The 18522-nt window shown below is 45.0% G+C and overlaps 1 protein-coding gene across 3 annotated transcripts; it reads left to right on the top strand.

Annotated features, from left to right (window-relative positions):
- Positions 1–9451: 9451 nt before the first annotated feature.
- On the top strand, positions 9452–18266 carry OPRL1 (opioid related nociceptin receptor 1). Of its 3 annotated transcripts, none has more exons than XM_027848045.1 (4): positions 9452–9517; positions 11215–11455; positions 14248–14606; positions 15728–18266. In XM_027848045.1, the coding sequence occupies exons 2-4, from the start codon at positions 11247–11249 to the stop codon at positions 16249–16251; spliced, it is 1092 nt and encodes a 363-aa protein (XP_027703846.1). In that variant the 5' UTR covers positions 9452–9517; positions 11215–11246; the 3' UTR covers positions 16252–18266. The 3 variants fall into 3 exon arrangements, with proteins under 3 accessions (XP_027703846.1, XP_027703841.1, XP_027703852.1); XM_027848040.1 differs by having other exon boundaries at positions 11215–11470; XM_027848051.1 differs by lacking the exon at positions 9452–9517 and adding an exon at positions 10143–10218 and having other exon boundaries at positions 11215–11470.
- Positions 18267–18522: the final 256 nt, after the last annotated feature.

Here is an 18522-nt window from a genome sequence, read left to right as displayed (position 1 = left end):
TTCCTGTAAAAAGTAGGATTTTATCTGGGACTCAAACGAAGCTAAGGAAGCCAGAAGACAGAGATGAGAAGGGAGAGCATTGCAAGCATGGGGGACAGCCAGTAAAAATGCCTGCCTTTGGGATGAAATGTCTTCTTACAGACTCAGATCTGGAAGTCCAGGGGGGAGAAAGCTCAATAAGAGAAATGGAGGTGAGAGAGATGAAACTGGGTTTTACAACTTATATTTATGTACAACAGGGAGAATAATTCCTCCAAAAAGAACCTGCCCTCCTGAACCTTAGTCAACCAATTGTCAAGAGGTAGTTCTGGCCATTGAAGACCAATCAGAGAAGTGCCCGGAATCCTCCTTGTGAAGGACCAGGGCGTTTCTAGTTCCATGGGAGATACCGCTTCTGCCAAAGGTCTATAACCTGTGATTTCATTGTGATGGGTGTAATCAGGGGAACCCCATCAGGATTTGCTCTGGCTCATGATCATCTCCTAAAGGATATCCAAAGCTAGCCCACTTCCATTCTCATGTGTATTTCCTGGAACTGGGCTGACATATTCCCTGTTCTGGTGGGCCATGTATATTCCCTCAGGGCTGAACACTTGGTGCCTTGGGATGTGACATAGCAATCCCTTCACATCCATGATGGCAGCAGGAGGAAGAGGCTACATTAATTCCTCCCTTTTCCTTTCTTACTCTGGAACATATGCCATGTAACTCTCGTCCTTTGTGAATCTTTACAGCAAGAATGGTGACTACTTTATATGGCTACCAGAACAAACATTTTTCCTGGTGAACCTGATTTGGGATCTAAGGCCCTGAATACCTCTTCTGCTTTGTGTTTCTTTGCCTGAGTGTAGGTGGCCAAACAACAATCCTGAGATGAATATTTCCACCCTTGAAGGCACTCTTGTGAGTTTGAGAAAGTGGAAGTGCCTATGTTCCTTGGTTACTACAGGCTGCAATTTGGGAAATGACTCTCAGAGCTACTGCAGTGCTTCTTGGAGGAGGAGATGACCACCTACAGCTCCTGGAGTGGCTTGCCAGAAGATATGTCCTTGAGAGAGAGGACAGAGCTGAAATGGAGTGAAATGCCTATTCAATAATCCTTCTAAATGCTTCATGTTTTAATTTTAAGTATCAACCACCAGGAGAATATTATGGCGGTTATAAATTACTCCTGCGTATTTAAGTCTTTGTCAATGTGTACTTATGAGTCTTTGGGCTAATAGCATTTCTTTTATGTGGAGGAAATAAATAGCTGTTCTATATAATGTATATTATACATTGAGTACCTTCTATTCCTCCTTTTCGAGGAAATCCTATACAGGAAGCAAATCTCGAGTGATTTTAATCTCTGGGATGGTATTATAAAGAGCCAGAGGGTTCTCCTGTCTTGAGAAACATGAACCCTTTCAGTGGGCATGATTCTAGAGATAGGAGCTGAGAGAGAGGGAGAGGGAGAGAGAGAGAGATAGATAGATAGATAGATAGATAGATAGAGAGAGAGAGAGAGAGAAGAGACAGAGAAAGAGAGAAAGAGAAAGCGAGAGAGATAAGACAGAGACAGAGAGACAGAGACAGAGACAGAGAGACAGAGACAGAGACAGAGAGAATGAGAACCCCAGCCCAGTCGGCCCAGGAACAATTGTGTGTGATTTCACTATCAAATTGATCGAGGTGACTCATCAGATTGTTCAGACTCTCCCCTGATCAACTCTTATTACATTAGAAAGGGCATTGCCAAGCTGGAGCTTGTCCAAAGCAGGATGACCAGGATGGTTGGGGAATTGAAAGGAAGAAAGAAAACAAGCATTTGTGGAGTACCTACTAAGTGCCAGGAATTGTACTAAGTACTTTACAAATTTTATATCATTTTGATCCTTACAACAACCCTGGGAGGTAGATGCTATTATCATTCCTATTTTACAGATGAAGAAATTGGGGCAGACAGAGGTTAAGTGATTTGCCCAGGGTCACACAGCTAGTAGGACTCTGAGGCCAGATTTGAACTCAGGTCTTCCTGAGTCCAGTCTCAGCACTCTATCCACTCTACCAGACCCTAGCTGAAATCATGACATCAGAGGACAGGGGCCTTTGACTAAAGGCTAGGTGACCACTAGCTGGAGATGTAGAGGGAAAAGGTTGACAGGTACAGGTTGGACTAGATGTCCCTTCTAACTCAGACTCTACAATTTTGTGAGTCTGAAGGGACTAGGGATGTTTAGCCTGGAGAAAAGAAGACTTGGGGGAGACATGATGGCCGCGTTAGGTAACTGGAGGGTGGTTGTGGAAAATGGATTGTGCTTGTCCTGCTTTCCATCAGAAGATGGAAGTAGGAGCAAGGGGGTGGAGGCTGTGGAGAGGGAAGCTTTAGATCAATGTAATGACAAAATTTCTAGCTGGGTGGTGCAGTGGATGGAGTACTGAACCTGGAATTAAGAAGACCTTAGTTCAAATGCTGCTTCAGATACTTACGCTGGAAGTGTGATCCTGGGCAAATCATTTAACCTCTCTCTGCCTCAGTTTCCTCATCTGTAAAATGAGCTGGAGAAAGAGATTGGAAACCACTCTTATCTTTGCCAAGAAAACCCCAAATGGGGTCAAAAAGAGTCGGCCATAACCAGAAAACAAATTAATATTATTAGCTATTAATAATCATAACTGCCCCAAAGTGAAATGGTCTCTCTCTGGCAGTATTTGATTCCTTATCATTGGAGGACTGCAACTTGTTATGGATATTGGAAGGGGATTCCTGTTGAAGTCTAGGTTGGTCCAGATGATCTCTAAGGACCTTTTTAGTGCAGAGATTTTATGGATCTAAAAGCCTGGGTGCAGGGGGAGGAGATAGAACAAGCATTCACAAGGACCTTCCAGGGAGATTCTCAGGAAGGGAGATTGGCTGGGCCATTGCTCAAGCTCTGTGACAGTTTGCAACATTCTGGCAATGACATGACTTACTACTGGTAAGATTATTTATCCCCAGGAGAGTCAGATGAATTATTCCTGGTAATAAAAGAAAATTCTTTTGCTTTTGGAAAATGGTGTCAAAGTCATGTGAGGCGAGTGGGAACTGAGAACACAGCTGGAAAGCACATGGGGTATTAAGGGCTAGCAGGTGGTTTTGTTAACATCTACTCACTGATGAACAAATCAGGGCTTTTCATGGGCAAATCAGGGCCTCCTAGAACTGAGGGTGACTTTGCAACCAACCCAGTAGGGAAACCCTCAGAAGCCAGGGTCCCAGGATGCAAGCCTGTGGGGTCAGTTGGGAGGTTTGGATTTAGAATGTAGTGGGACTAGTGAAGTGAGTTAAGCTGTGAATTTAATCCTGTTCACCTGCTCAAAGAATAAAAGGTGTACGTGTGAGATCATGCCCCGGTGATGGGAGAATTATTTGTATATTTGTTCTTGCTATTGTCTTTGGAGTAAATATTCCTTTATAAAAGCTAATTTGACTGTTAGATAAAACTGGGGTTCTGAGGTTCCCTAAAATTTGGGGAACATAATAAATGAGGGCTTCAGCTAGACAGAGATGAGATATCCCCAAACCACTTAAAGGTACTGGAGAATGCTGGTGAAGTATAATATAATTGACCTTTAAGTAAAGTAATCACTGCTACATATTCACCTAGTAAGCAAGGACTGTCAGGCCCACCAGTTTGTCACCCCTAATTCCTACCCCTACCCCTTAATCCATTCCCAAATCCATAAGCTAGAATAGTTGTCATGTTATGGGTGGGATGGAGGACTAGTAATATAGGAAGAGCCCAGTGAGGGCCAGGACTGTGTGTGTCTTGCAGGCTCTTTGCTAGAGGAAGAAAAAGGAAGTGGTCTGAGCTCTTGGATCAGGGACCCTTAATTATTTTTGGTCATGGACCCTTTTTTGATAGTCTAGTGAAGTCTATGGAACCTTTCTCAGACTAATGTTTTAAAATGTATAAAATAAGATACATAGGATTACAAAGGAAATTAATTATATTGAAATATAGGAATCAAAATATTTTAAAAAATAGATTCATGGTCCCCAGGTTAGGAACTCTTGACTAGACTAATCAGGGGGAACCTGGTCTGGGGATAGCTTGGCAGGGAGAGCCCCAGTTTGGGGAACTGGAGAGGTATGGTCCCAGGAAGGTACTCTATGGTAAATCAAGGGCCTTTAGCATTGTAATATATTTTTGAATTAATCTTTGGGGTGTGTGTGTGTGTGTGTGTGTGTGTGTGTGTGTGTGTGTGTATGATTGTTTGTCTTTACCTGTGTAAAATCATACAAGGTATCCTAAAGGCCTTAGTGCAGACTTTTGAAACACCCTTTATAGTGAAGCCTCCTTGGATGGAGGAAACTGATAGGGCCCCAACAGAGAGTTAGTGATAGGGTAGGAGGAACCCTAAAGCTGGAGGCTTCCAGATTGGTTGTGGGTAAGGTGTGGCTTTATAAATAGCCCAGAGAACTGGAAGTTGAGTGCAGATATATCATGTATGTTTGTTGGGGGTGTGTTCTCTTCTAGAGAAGATTTACCACTTATGGGCAGAAGGTTTGAAGGAATGGAAATACATGCTGATCTCTCATGGCCTAAGATGTTGATCAATGATGGGAAGTGAATAGACTATACCAGTAAGTTTAATTCAGGCCAGCCTAATTCTGTTTTGATTATTTTAATTTTTTTAAAGGTCTATTGATGTTTTTTTTTATCACCATTGTTTCATGATAAACCCTCCACCACATTGAATCCTCCTTTGGAAACAAAAAGAAAACAAGAAAACTTGATCAACAAAGTGATGACATCTAATGATATAGGAAACATCCCACACCCAGATGTCCCCACATGCCTACTAAAAGGAAGGGAGCATGTTTCATTTCATATTTTCTGGGAACAAGATTGGTCAATGCAACTAACCTGAGTTCATATGCCTTTGAATATAGTTTTCATTTACATTATTGTAGTTGTTTGTGTATTGTACTCTTAGTTCTGCTTTCTTCCCTCTGCCACAGTTCGTGTAAGTCTTTTATTTTAGAGCTGGGCTTAGTGTGGACAACTGATTGGCTCTAGCCCTCCTTACCACAGCTCAGAACTCCTGTACCAGCTTCATCATCTTCTGGTAGCAAGTATCACAGGACTGCAGGATTGGCTATTCTGCCATACTGGCATAGTTCTAAATGATTTTGATGGTTACTTTACAGTATTGTTTGAGATCTAGTTATACTAATTCAGGGAGGACTAGCACCTCTGGTGTAAGGGTTTGCTGAGCCCTTTTCAGAGTTGCTCATCCACCTGTAGCATCTACCTGGCTCTCAGCTCTCACCTATGGATCCAAAAAGTTGTAGCATTCCCAGTGGCTACACTCTGGTAAACTGTCTTGGCAGATAGGCTACACCAAGTTGAAGGTAACTGATGGGGCTCAAACCCTTTGGTGAGTTGGGGGGAGGTGTCTACCCCAAGCATGTGAAGACTTCCCCCAGTGGAATGAGTGAATAAGAACAATTTGTTCCAGTGGCCATGAAGGCGGCTGGAGCAGGTGCTATGGAGTGCTTAGAGCTTGGTCAGGCATCGAAGATGCCAACGTCACCCACTGCATCCCGGACTATTGCCAGTCATCTTGACTTTTGTCTTGCCACTGGACGTCAGCGATTTTGGAAGAAAGAGTGAGGCTGACGACTTTGTGCAACTCTGCCTCACTCGAATCCAATATACACATGAATCAAGATATCAGCCCATGATGTCATTTGTTCTCTTCAAAAATGAAGGCCAAAAAACCCAAAAAACAAAAAAAAAATGAAGGACAAACAACAACAGTAGTAATATTTTGCTTCCATTGTTCCTGCTTTTCTTTATTTCCTTTGAGATTCTATACTTTTCAACCTGTGCCAAATGAATTTTGTTATTATTTTGTCTTGTTCAACAAGGTAACCCCTTGGTAGTCTGATTAGTATAGCACTATATTTATAAATTGATTTAGGTAGTATCATGATTATTTTATGTTTGAGGTCTAACTGTAAACAATGACTATTCTCCAATTACTTCATTCTTTCCTCCAGTGTCTTATAGTTGTATTCAGAAAAGTCTTGAGTGTATATTGGTAAGTTAACTACCAGATTTTATACATTTTGTAGCTATTTGGAATGAAATTTCTCTATTATCTTCTTCTAGATTTTGTTAGTATTGTATAGAATACTGCTGATAATTTGATTTATAATAATTGCTTAATAATTGTTGATTTATAGTAATAATGCTGATAATTTGTTGATTTATCTTGTATCCTGATACTATCTATACTATCCTGATTTCATAAGTTCCAATAATATGACACTTAGACACTTACTAGCTGTGTGACCCTGGGCAAGTCACTTAACTCTGTTTGCTTCAGTTTCCTCACCTGTAAAATGAGCTAGAGAAGGAAATGGCAAATCACTCTAGTATCTTTGCCAAGAAAACCCCAACAAAGGGGTTGCAGAGAGTTGGACACAACTGAACAACAACAATATCAAAGACTATAATTGAATTAATCATCTTAATTAACTTCACTGATTCTCTGGGGTTTTCTAAGTAAGTCATTGTGTCATCTTCACAGAGAATAATTTGGCCTCTTCTTTGCCAGTGCTTATATCTTTAATTTCTTTCTCTTGTCTTGATGCTGTGGCTCTAGCATTTATAGAGCAATGTAAATAGTGAGTGAAAGGGACCCTCTGTTAACTTTCTATACATTCAGATTGCATATGGTTATTGTATTATTTGTAAATTTATTCTTTTTCCTTTAAATAAATATCCTGAAAAATGCATTTTCATTTATTTATTTAGCACAAATTTATTAAGCACTTCCTATGTATAAAGTTTTGTGATAGGTCCTGGGGATACAATGATTAAGAAAGGACAATCCCTACCATGAAGGAATTTATAATTGGGATTCCCTGGGGAGTAGGAACCAGAGTCAGACACTTATGTTCTGAACCCACATAAGAGGAATAAGAACAGAAATTATAAGGTGGGGAGTCTGACGGATGCAAAGGAAACGCCAGACAAAGTGCTCTGGCAAAATCTGAGGAAGGAAAGATCATATTTAATGGATGGGAATAAGGCTTCAAGGAAGAGGTGGTGCCTGAACTGAGTTTTGTACTTGTATTTTGAAAGGAGAAAAAGGGAAAGAAGTCTGGTGGTAGATACTGGGGTTTATGCATCCACCAGTGAAAGTGAAAGGTTAGGGAACATCAGAGAGCCTTCATGGACCTTTAGATTGGTTTAAGAAGCACAAAAGCACAAGTGTGTGTGTGTGTGTGTGTGTGTGTGTGTGTTAAGAGATTAATCCAGTAATGAGGCAACAGAATTTCCTCCTTTGGTCCGGGTTTAGTTCTAGGAGAAGAGAAGGAGGGAGTGGCTCTCTTGCACACTCACATTTTTACTTCTTTTCTGGACCTGGGGTGGGTGGTGGTATAAAGGTTCACACTCTGGGCCTTAGGCCTAACTAGAAAATATCAGTTTCCTGGACAGCAGTCTCTTCTTAGAACTATGGGGGCCTTGTTTTTGGCCCAAGGTTTTCTCCTTTCCTTATTAAAAAAAATCCACTTATCTTTATCTTTTAGCCTTGGCTGGAAACACTAAGCCTCTTTGACCTTTTATACCACTGAGTCCGATGGGATCCCTGTGTTGGGAAATGGTCATGCTTAATCCTTGATCCCTTACCTCCCCACTCCATCATTGGAAGCCCAATTTAGGCATTTGTTCCTCTTTCTTTACCATATTCAAGTCACACTGGGCTTAAGCAAGACACAAGAAAGTGTTAGTTTAAAAACAATACATTTTAAGAAAGGGATCAGTATAAAAGATTTCTACTCAGCCTAACTGGGGTAGAAGCCAGGGGAGGCTTCCAAATGAATATTCTATCTTATTCCCTTGAAGTTTTTCTGGCTACATCCACTTCTTGGCCATTATCTTCTTCTTGGCCAGGAGCATCTGACTCCCTTGTGGTCCCCCAAAGATGATGGCATCTTTCTGGAAGTTCTTGGGAAGCTCCCCTCAAAGGCTATTTCAAAATCAAGTGCCGCCCCCCCCACTTTTGTTAAATAATCTTGACTCCTCCCTTATTGAGATGATGGAAACTATTCAATATGAGCTTCCTACCTTCCATCTTCTCTGCTTCTAAATATGACTTTGCAACCATCTGCTTCCTTCCCTTCCCTATGCAGAAGAATCACACACCCCTTTCCTCTTTACCATATCCGATCCAATCCAATCCAATAAACATGTATTAAGTGATTACTATGTACCAGATGCTATGCTAAGTGCTGGGAATACAATTAATAAATAATTGTTTATATTATATAATATATACAATTATATACAAATATAATAAATGATATAATTAATAAAAGAAAGGTAGGCCCTGCCCTCAGGAAGCTTACAATTGATAAGAGGGAGACAACACACAAAAGGAGGCAGAAAAGCCAGGGTGTGGGAGGGACTGGACACCAGGACCTAGCCTGGGGACATCTTGTTCCACGGAGCTGAAACCAGGCAGAGTAGCAGATGCAAAATGGAATGAGTTGAGAGTGCAGTCTCTTCTTTATGAAGGAAGGCATAGGGAGGAGTTTTATACTTCACCTCTAGTCCTCTAAACAGAGAAGAGGAGGCATGCATCAGGGCTTGGGTTAGCTGTATGGTAGTGAGTTTAGAAGTGATGAGCTTATCCTTATGGAGCCCTGCTAACCTGTGACATTGAGTTTGCAGTCCACTAAAAACCCTATTGCTATTATTACTCCCATTTTATGGTTGAGGAAACTGAGGCAAACAGAGGTTAAGTGACTTGCCCAGGGTCACATGGCTAGTAAGTGTCTGGAGAATGGATTTGAATTTAAGTCTTCTTGACTTCAGACCCCATGCTCCATCCGCTGCATCATCAGCTGCCTCTTGAATAGGGACGCACACTTAAAAAAAGTCGCAGAGACAAAATCATAGAGAAGAACAGCGTTTTAGGTAGTAAACAGCTTCAGAGACTATGAATTCTGTAAGCAGAGAAGAAAGCTTAGTATGGATTCAAGACAGAAATACTGTCATCAATAGTCAAGCTTTGGAGAGGAGCAAACCCAGGGAGTCCAACTGAGCAACTGCATCCTACCTGGCAGTTCTATGAAAAAGATTCATGGGTTTGAGCGGAGTGCAAACTCAGTAGTGGTTAATGGCTATACATGGCAGCTCCAAAAGCTAATGAATAATGAAATTTTAGGAGAGGCATTGTGTCCAGAATGAGGGAAGTGAGAGTCTCACTTTGCTTTGGTTACACCATCTCTGGAACATCATGTTCACTTCTGGACAAGTACAGTTAAGGACCTTGAGACTATGTCACACAAGGGTCAGTTGAAGGAATTGGAAATGTTTAACTTAGAGAAAACTTAAAGGAGGCAGGATTGCCGTTTTCGGGTATTTGAAGGGCTGTGACAGGGAAGAGGGATTAGATGTGTTCTGTTTGGTACCACAGGCAGAATTAGGAGCAGTAGATGGGAGCTTTAGAGAAGCAAATTGCTGTCCCAATGTAGGTAGGTAATGCCGGTAGGTAATGGGCCCCCTTCACTTGAGTACTTCAAGCTGAGGCTAGACAACCACCTGTCTCTTCAGGGGGAAAGCATGGCATGGGAGATACCTAATCCTACTCCCTCATTTTACAGAGAAGGAAACAGGCTCAGGAAGGTGGGAGGATTCACCCAGTCACATTTCTGCTAGTCAATGACAGAGCTGGGATTTAACTCCTAATCCAGAGCTTTTCCCTCTATCCTATTCTGTTTCTTTTCTAATGCCAAAGGCACAAAAGACCTGTAGACACACTCAGGCTTGCTCACTGACAGAGATGCATGTTCACACACATAAGCAAATTTACATAGATTGTAAAATGGTCACAGTGATATCCTCTCCCCTATCCCACTTTGGGTCACATTCTCCTTTCTATCTGGACGCTTAATAGTGTCTGTTTGGATAATCCTGGGAAAATAGGCTTCCATCTAGGACCTCCGTAGGGACCTGGCCCAGGGTGGATGTCTGTGTGTTCGACTTATATCAGTGTGTGTGTGTGTGTGTGTGTGTGTGTGTGTGTGTGTGTGCGTGTGAGTGAGTGCGTGTGCGTCTGTAGGTGCTCTTAGAGTTAGTAAAATCCTAGGCTCAGACATCTCCAGTTCCGCCGCTCCCTTCTTGCCTTTCCCGAACCTGCCCGAATCGCCCCTCCTCCTCCTGGTCCAGTTCTCCGGTAAACCTTCTGCGCCTGCCCCCTCCCTTCCCCTTCTGCTCCTTTCCTCTCCTCCCTTCTCTCCCCTCCCCTCTTCTCCACTCCTCTCTTCCTCTCCCCTCCTTTCCTCTCTTCTTCTCCACGGGTGCAGTTGGCTAGGAGCTGTCTGAGACGTCTGCAGAGCGGCAGCGCCGGGAATTGGCCCAGCCGGATGGGAGAAAGCTCTGGCTTCGAGGGAAGGGGGAACCCTCCCCAAGCGGGACAATCTTCCCCCAGCCCTACCTCTGGACCCCCGTCCCCTCCTCCTCCCCATTCCTCTTACCTGCCTGTCATTCGTTCCCCATCCTTTCCTAAAGCTGTCTTTCCCTCCCCGCCCCCCACTCTTTTTTTTTTTTTTTGGCTTTGGCTCTTGACTTACGTTTGCCTGTTCTGGGGGAAGGGCGTTTCTGGATCTGAGTCCACTGGGGGTTTGCTCCCAGGGTGAGAAGTTGGGGGCAGCCGGGCGGCCGGGTGGCTCTGGGTGTCGCAGAATCGGGGCTTGGCCGCGGTGTGGGGTAGCTCGGAGATGTTCTTAGTGTGTCCTGAGGCACTAGGGACAAACAGGATCGGGATTTCTTCTCTCTGTGTGTAGAGTGGGCGGAGGCGGGGGTGGACTTCAGGAAGATAGGAATGCAGGGGTGGGTGCCTCAGGAGGGGTACATTCCCAGCAGTGTCTACAGTAGGCTAGAATCCTTCCCAATGAGCAGTTACTGTGTGTGCGTTTCTGTGTATGTATGTCTCTCCAGCGCCTGCGTGTCTGCCACGTTGTAGCCAAGTGTCCCTCTGTATGTATCTGTGTCCACACATGCCTGTCAGTGTGTATGTGTGTGTAAGCGTGTCACCTGTCTCACTGTTGTTAGGTAGCCTGGTGGAGAAGTGAGGAAGGAGTGTGTCTGTGTTGGGGGTGGGGCTCGGAGAGGTGGTTTGCAGGGGAAGGTCTGGCGCTAGTCACATTTCTTTCTTTCCTTGGTTTCTCAGGGCCAGTGTCAGGCAAGTGGGTAGAGAGCACCATGGAACCCCTCTTCCTGGCCTCATTGTGGGAGGATTTCTATGGAAACCGGCTGTTCAACAACTTCTCCTTCCCAAATGGAAGCGGAGTGCCTCCTCACTGGATCAATGTGACCCAGGACATCTTTCTGCCCATTGGCCTCAGGGTCACCATCGTGGTGGTCTACCTGGCTGTGTTTATAGGGGGTCTACTGGGGAACTGCCTTGTCATGTATGTCATCATCAGGTAGGTGGGTGCTGGGTCCTCATTAACATGTCATAATCAGATGTGCCTCTGTCCCTACTTTGACACCTCCTAGTACCCTGCTGATCTGGACAGCTGCAGATAGGGAGGCTATGGCTATTGCCAGTTTCCTGCTACTCTTGATGGCACTTGCAAGTGATGAATGGGCAGGGCTCTAGAGCTCTAGGGACCAGAACATATCTTTGGTATAATCTGCCCTGCTGACCCCCTGGGGGGAAGGAGAAAAACCTGTGACCCAAGTCTCTGGCACTTGGACTTAGGAACAGAATGCGAAAGGAGGTCTGGATCTGAGGTCCTCTGAGAAAACTGGTCACTGTGATCCCTGAGGGGGCAGGACACTGTCTGAGGACCTGGCTGGAAGGCATGCCTGTGGGGTTGAGGCTTCAGCAAGTCTTGGGTCACCTGAGTCCTGCCTAGTTAGAGGGATCAGTGCCCTGGTGGGGAGGGCAGCCTCATGTCAGCCTCATGTCTAGGGCCAGCCATGCTCCATCACACGGTGGAAATGGATGGTGTCCTCTCCTAAGGCCAGACCCTGGAGCCCAGTATTGGGGAGCTCTAGAGCTTGGGTCCTACTCCCTTCCCCCCCTCCAAAAAAAAAAACCTCCTCTGTTGTCATTCCTCCTCTGGCCCATCTCTAATTTTTCATCAAGACAGTTTAATTCAACACAGATTTATTGAGCCCACCTATGTGCCTAGTCTTATGTTTACCACTGTAGATGAGATAGGTAATAGGGTATATACATATATATATATTATGTATACATATTATATATACACATATATACATATAATATATACACACACACACACACACACACACACACTCATGGAAGTCAATGGATACACAGGAAACAGGGCCACCATGTGTATTGCTTAGTGAACTGTGCTTTGATCTAGGCCTTGAAGGATGGATAGGATAGGGTAGATTATAGAAAGGATAGAGGAGAATGTTTTTATTGTGAGGACAATGTGAGCAAAAATGTGCAGGCAGCACTGAGGAGATTAGATTGTTGAAGGGACAGAGGGCATAGATAATCAGAGAGCTGACATTATTGTCTTGTCTTCCTCAAGAAGGCATCTTGGGACCTTTGGTGCAGTATCATAGGTGCAAACAAAAGGGATGTATTAAAGAGTGTTAGACCTATAGAGTCAGATCTGAGTTCAAATCCTACCTCCAATACTAGTTATATTTATCTTGGGCAGGGCACTCACCCTTACTCAGCCATAGGTGAGTAATATGTAACAGGTAAGTAAATAATATATAAAATGAGGATAACAGTAGTTGGTGGGGAAAGTATCTTAACTGTAAAAGTACTACAGAGGTAGGAGTTGTGATGACTGATGATGATGACGAGCAGTGCAGTACAGTGGATCAGGTGCCTGGTATTCATTCTAATCTCTAACTTGTGATTAGATCAACTACCTGATCTCTGAAATCTTGTGCAACGCTGAGTTTAGTCTAGATTGATTATTAGAACATAGATAGTTGTAGAGCTAGAAGGGTCATATATCATCATTTTACAGAAAAGGAATCTGAAGCCTAAAAGGCAAAGTGACCTGCCTGATGTCACAATGGTAGGGCTGAAATTTGAACCCATGTCCTCTGACCCCAAATCCAGTGCTCCAATGCCAACTTTGCTTTACAACCACCAGTGTGGACCCCACCTGTCCTAGATGTCCTTCCCTGATGACATCATTTGGACAGGTCAGCCTGGAGCCCTCCTGGGAAAGGGATCCACAGTGAAGCATTTTACAGAATAAGGCTGCTATTTTTATCTTTTTCATCCTCCTTCAGTGTTGGGATGGGAAAAAACCCAAACCTACATCCTGGATTTAAATAGACAGGAAAGGTGAAAAGCTCTCCGGAGACATCAATGCACGGGAATTGAGAGGGCCAGGAAAGCATACTGACAACCTGCCCAGGAGTGTAAAGCTGAGATAGCAAAGGACACTCAGTTGATATTCCTCACTGCCTGCCACCCCATCCCCATCAGGATTACTACCCCAATTATCTTTGCCATTACCATCACCATAACTACCATCTTCACTGCTATCTCCATCTCCACTAATGCTATCACCAACATTCTTGCTGCCATCACCATGGCTACCACCATCACTATAGCTGCCATTACTACCACTGACATCACCACCACTGCCACCATCATATTGCCACCTAAAACAATTGTCATCTCTGACACTCTTATTCATCTATCACAGTTGTTGTCTCTATCGCTTTCATTGCCTGAATCATCACCTGTATCACCATCATCACAATCATCATCTCTGCTGTCAACATCACCAATGCTGCCATCACCAAACATTGATGACCATTCTGGGCCAAGATGGAAAGTGTTATACCAATCATCCAAGTGACCTTGGAAGCTTAAGTCTCTGGAAGTCACAGGGTTGTTGTTAGGGTCTAGAAAGGGTATTGAGGGATGGGGATAATTGGTCATCTACTTAGGTTTCAAACATCAGAGCATATCCCTCTGAATCACATACATGTACAGGATTCTTCACTTTGGAGGACAGATTGTAATGGGAACATTTAGGCCTGAACTTGCTGGGTCTCCTGAATGGGCTGGGTCCCTTCTTTGGGGGCAGGTTGAGTGGTCAACCCCTGAGGCTATTGTTATCCACTCCCTCCTCCACCTACCACAACCCCTTGTTGTCTCTAAGGGAGTCTGAAAAGTCCAATGATCATTATCATGAATTTAATTTTTCCCCCTTTCTCTGTCTCTCTTCTGCTCCCACCATAGACACACAAAGATGAAGACAGCTACAAATATTTACATCTTTAACTTGGCACTGGCAGATGCCCTGGTCCTATTGACTCTGCCTTTCCAAGGCACTGATGTCTTCTTGGGCTACTGGCCATTTGGAAATGTGCTGTGCAAGACGGTCATTGCCATCGACTACTACAACATGTTCACCAGCACTTTCACCCTGACTGCCATGAGTGTGGACCGCTACATTGCCATCTGCCACCCGGTCCGGGCCCTGGACATTCGCACACCCAACAAAGCCAAGGCTGTCAATGTTGGCATCTGGGCACTGGCTTCTCTCATTGGTGTTCCTGTCACAGTCATGGGCTCAGCCCAGATGGATGATGATGATGGTTAGTGCACATGTATGAGATAGTGGTGGGCAGACCATCAATCCTTTAAGGGCAAACTCATCATTTCTCTGGGGAAGGGTGCTAGAGCTATCATCTCTCTGGGGAAAAGACAGACCCATGCAGAGTCTATATCCTTCTGGGGAAAAGAGACTAGACCCCTCATGCCTCTAGAGCAGGGGCTCTTAACATTCTTTTGAATCATGGCTATACTGACAGTCTGGTAAAGCTTATGTACCCTTTCTTAGAATAATGCTTTTTTTTTTTAAATTAATACTTGAAGGAAATGCTAAATTTCAGTTAGACGTTAGTAAAAATAAAGATGTAATTTCTTTCTCATCCAATTACAATGGGCCCCTTTCCAGGTTAAGAATTTCTGCTTTAGAGGAAATTGATCATACCCATCCAGATGCATTTTCTCACTGTAGGAAGAAGCATGGCACCGTGCAAATTGTGCTCAATTTGTAGTCAGAGGACCTGGGTTTGAATCTTACCTCTACTGCTTACTGCCATCATGGTGTAATGAATGGGGCATTGGACTTATAGTAGGAAAGGTTCAAGTCCTGCCTCAGACACTCACTACCCATATGACTCAGGGCAAATCAATTAGCCTTTCTGTGTCTCAGTTTTTTGTTTTTTGTCTTTTTTGGTCTGCAAAATGAAAGGGAGTTATACTCAATGGCTTCTAGGATCCGTTCCAGTTTGAAATTTGCCATCCCAAATGTCATTTAACATCTCTGGGTCTCAGTTTCTTCTCCTGTTGAATGAAGGAGGTGGACCAGATGACTTCTAAGGTCACTTACGCTCTATATGATCTTATGACACGGAGGCAGCCAGACCCATCTAGATCCTGCATTCTTCTGTGGGCGAGTGGCTAGACCCAAGGTCCCTTTGAGAGATGGTGGACGGAGCCCTTACATTCCCTTGTACGGGTGGTGGTGGTGGTGGTGGAGTGGAGATTTAGACAGGACCTAGAATGAGAGTGGGGATATTTGGAGGGCTGGGACAGTTCTGGTGACCCAGCTCTAACTGAGACCCTCCCTCAAGTGATGGGCCCAGTGCTGGGGCCGGTGGGGAAGCTGTGGCTGGGCTGGTCCTCATGCTTGTTTTCTTTCTCTTGACAGAGATCGAGTGCCTGCTGGAGTACCCCACCCCTGAGAATTATTGGCGCTCCGTGTTTGGGATCTGTGTGTTCCTCTTCTCTTTTGTGATTCCTGTCCTCATCATCTCAGCCTGCTATAGCCTCATGATCCGGCGGCTTCGCAGTGTCCGAGTACTCTCCGGCTCAAGGGAGAAGGACCGCAACCTGCGGCGTATCACTCGGCTCGTTCTAGTGGTAGTGGCTGTATTTGTGGGGTGCTGGACCCCTATTCAGGTGTTTGTCCTGGCTCAGAGCCAGGGAGTCGAGCCTGCCAGTAGAGCTGCGGTGGCGGTCCTGCACTTCTGCATCGTCCTGGGCTACGCCAACAGTGGCCTGAACCCCATCCTCTACGCTTTCCTGGATGAGAACTTCAAGGCCTGTTTTCGTAAGTTCTGCTGCGCATCCTCCCTACGCCGGGAGCTGCAGGTGTCTGACCGCGTGCGGAGCATTGCCAAGGATGTGGCATTTGCCTGCAAGACTTCAGAAACCGTACCCAGGCCCGCATGACTAGGCGTGGAACTCCCCATAATGCCCACCAGCCCCCAAAGTCCATCCACACCCAACACAGAACTCACGCAGGTAACAGCTCTGTAGTGGAGCTCTCCTCAGACTCAGTGCTGGGCAAAAGGATCAGCTGTGGGGCTGGCTACCGCCGGGATGGCTTTGTGACTGTGACCCTGAGAGGCTGTGGTCTCAGAGCGGCTCTGCCAGGGGCAGAGCTCCAAAACCAGGGGAGGAAGTCCCCGTGGAAACAGACTCAAAATAAGGGCTGTTTCTGTGGTTGGTCACAGCTGGACCAAAAATATGCCTTCCTGGTATGGTGAGCAGAGGGGCAATGGGGAGGAAACAGCCTATGCAGGGCGTCTGGCCCTCAGGCTAAAACTCCACTTATGAAAACACACACACACAAATACAAGTACACACACGTAGACGTACAGAGACCCACTAAGACATTCACACAATCACACAGACATGGAAACACACACACTGACACCCATCCAGGCACACTCATGGGGATGTATAAACATGAGGACACGTGGATGGCCATGATCTCACAGAAATCCTTATGGAGGATTTGGTTATTTATTTTTTACCTTTCAGGGGATGGAGAGAAAAATCAGATGTCTCAGGATAGAAAAGTGCTTGTAATGGTGCTGGGTGTCTTCCCATGCGCTGCCTATGATGCTGTTTCCTGGGCCTAGCTGGTCCAGGATGCCCGATGATGCATCCACAGACCAGGCCCATTCCTCACCTTTACCAATCCCTCCTCATATGTAAAATGAGAGCAGATGAACTTGATGATCTCCAAGGTTCTTTCTAACTCTGACATTCTATTTCTGTGTTCCCCTGTTCTGTCTCCTTTGGGATCTTGGGGGAGAACCTAGATGGAAGGGCTGGAGCCTAATTGAATGAGGTGGCAGAGTTCCCCCGGGGAATGATCATGAGGATGTGCCAAAGCCCAGCTAGCTCTGGGACAGTTCTAGCCGGCCTTTGTGTTGGCCCTCGGGAGCTGCTGGCACTTGCTCCCTTTGGCCCAGGCTTCCAGTCATCCACCGTGCTCAGGGCTGGATCAGCCATGAGAAGAAGGAGTGCCTTTGCTGTTGCCCTGATTCCATGTTATGAGACTTTCCTGAAATGAGCAGCAGCCAGCAGGGCACAACAAACCGAGAGTCTGAATGCCCCTGGGAGCCCTGAGCACACTCTCCAGGAGCACAAACATTTTTCCTAAATGCTCAGCCCTAGAGCTGTCGGTGTTTTGTGTTTGCTGATGCTTTGTTACAGCTACTTTCAGCAAACCCTTTTAGTGCATGGGAAAAGAGCCCGTGCTTCTGATTTCTGGGCCCCTTTTCATTCACAGGGTATGCCCCTTACCTATTACACACTAAAGACTTCTGTGACTGACCTGTGGCTTACATGGTGTCCAGGTGCACCAGTAATGTTGTCCATCCTTACTGGCAAGACATAGAAGGGCTCTTATAATATTTTTATGCTTGGGTCATATATATTCAGTGTTCTTTCCTCAGCGATGTAAGGGGGGAAATGGTGATGATTTCTCAGTGATGATTTACTTTAAAAGAAGAGAAATCTAATGCACAGAAGACCCCACACCAGGGTGCTTGGCACATGCCAGGTGATTGACTGAGTTGAGGTGGGTGGGAACCTTCAGAAACCATCTCGTTCAACACCCGTATTTTAAAGATGAGGAAACTGAGGACCAGTCAGGGAAGGGACCTCTAGAGGTATCGCTGTGCCTACTAAATTCCTGCAAAGAATGAAGAATTCTGTTCTCTTCTGGGATGGACTGGATACCTCCAGGAAGGGAGACTAAATGCTTTAATATTTGTTAGCTGCAACTCTCTACACACCCTGAACTGCTCCCCGTGGCTTCCGTGTTTTTCTTGCTCTTAAATCTGTGGCCAGAAAGGCAGCCAGCGGTACTGTGTACCGTGTACTCACTGTTCTCTGATTCCGATCGCCAATGAGGATTTCTCTCTGAATAAATGTGATGGGTGAAGAATAGACCTCCCTTAGGTCTGAGTTGGACTTTGAAATTCATCAGGTTGATCCAGGCCATCAGGAGCCATGGCCTTGCCTTTATTTCCGTGATAGGAGGGAGAAGGGCTGGGAAGGAACAGAACTGCTTGTGCTATGTGATGATGTTTTTCTCTCATTCTCTGCAGATTAATGTCTGTCTCTTCAGCTTTATGATTCTCTGTGGTGTCTCTGGGGGCCAATTTCTGGGTTACTGATGACTAGAATGTGTTAGAAATGGAGCAA

The sequence above is a fragment of the Vombatus ursinus genome, unplaced genomic scaffold, assembly GCF_900497805.2.
Source record: "Vombatus ursinus unplaced genomic scaffold, bare-nosed wombat genome assembly UNPS02000580.1, whole genome shotgun sequence".
In the NCBI taxonomy this organism is placed as follows: Eukaryota; Metazoa; Chordata; class Mammalia; order Diprotodontia; family Vombatidae; genus Vombatus; species Vombatus ursinus.
This window is presented reverse-complemented; position numbering and strand designations above follow the sequence as displayed.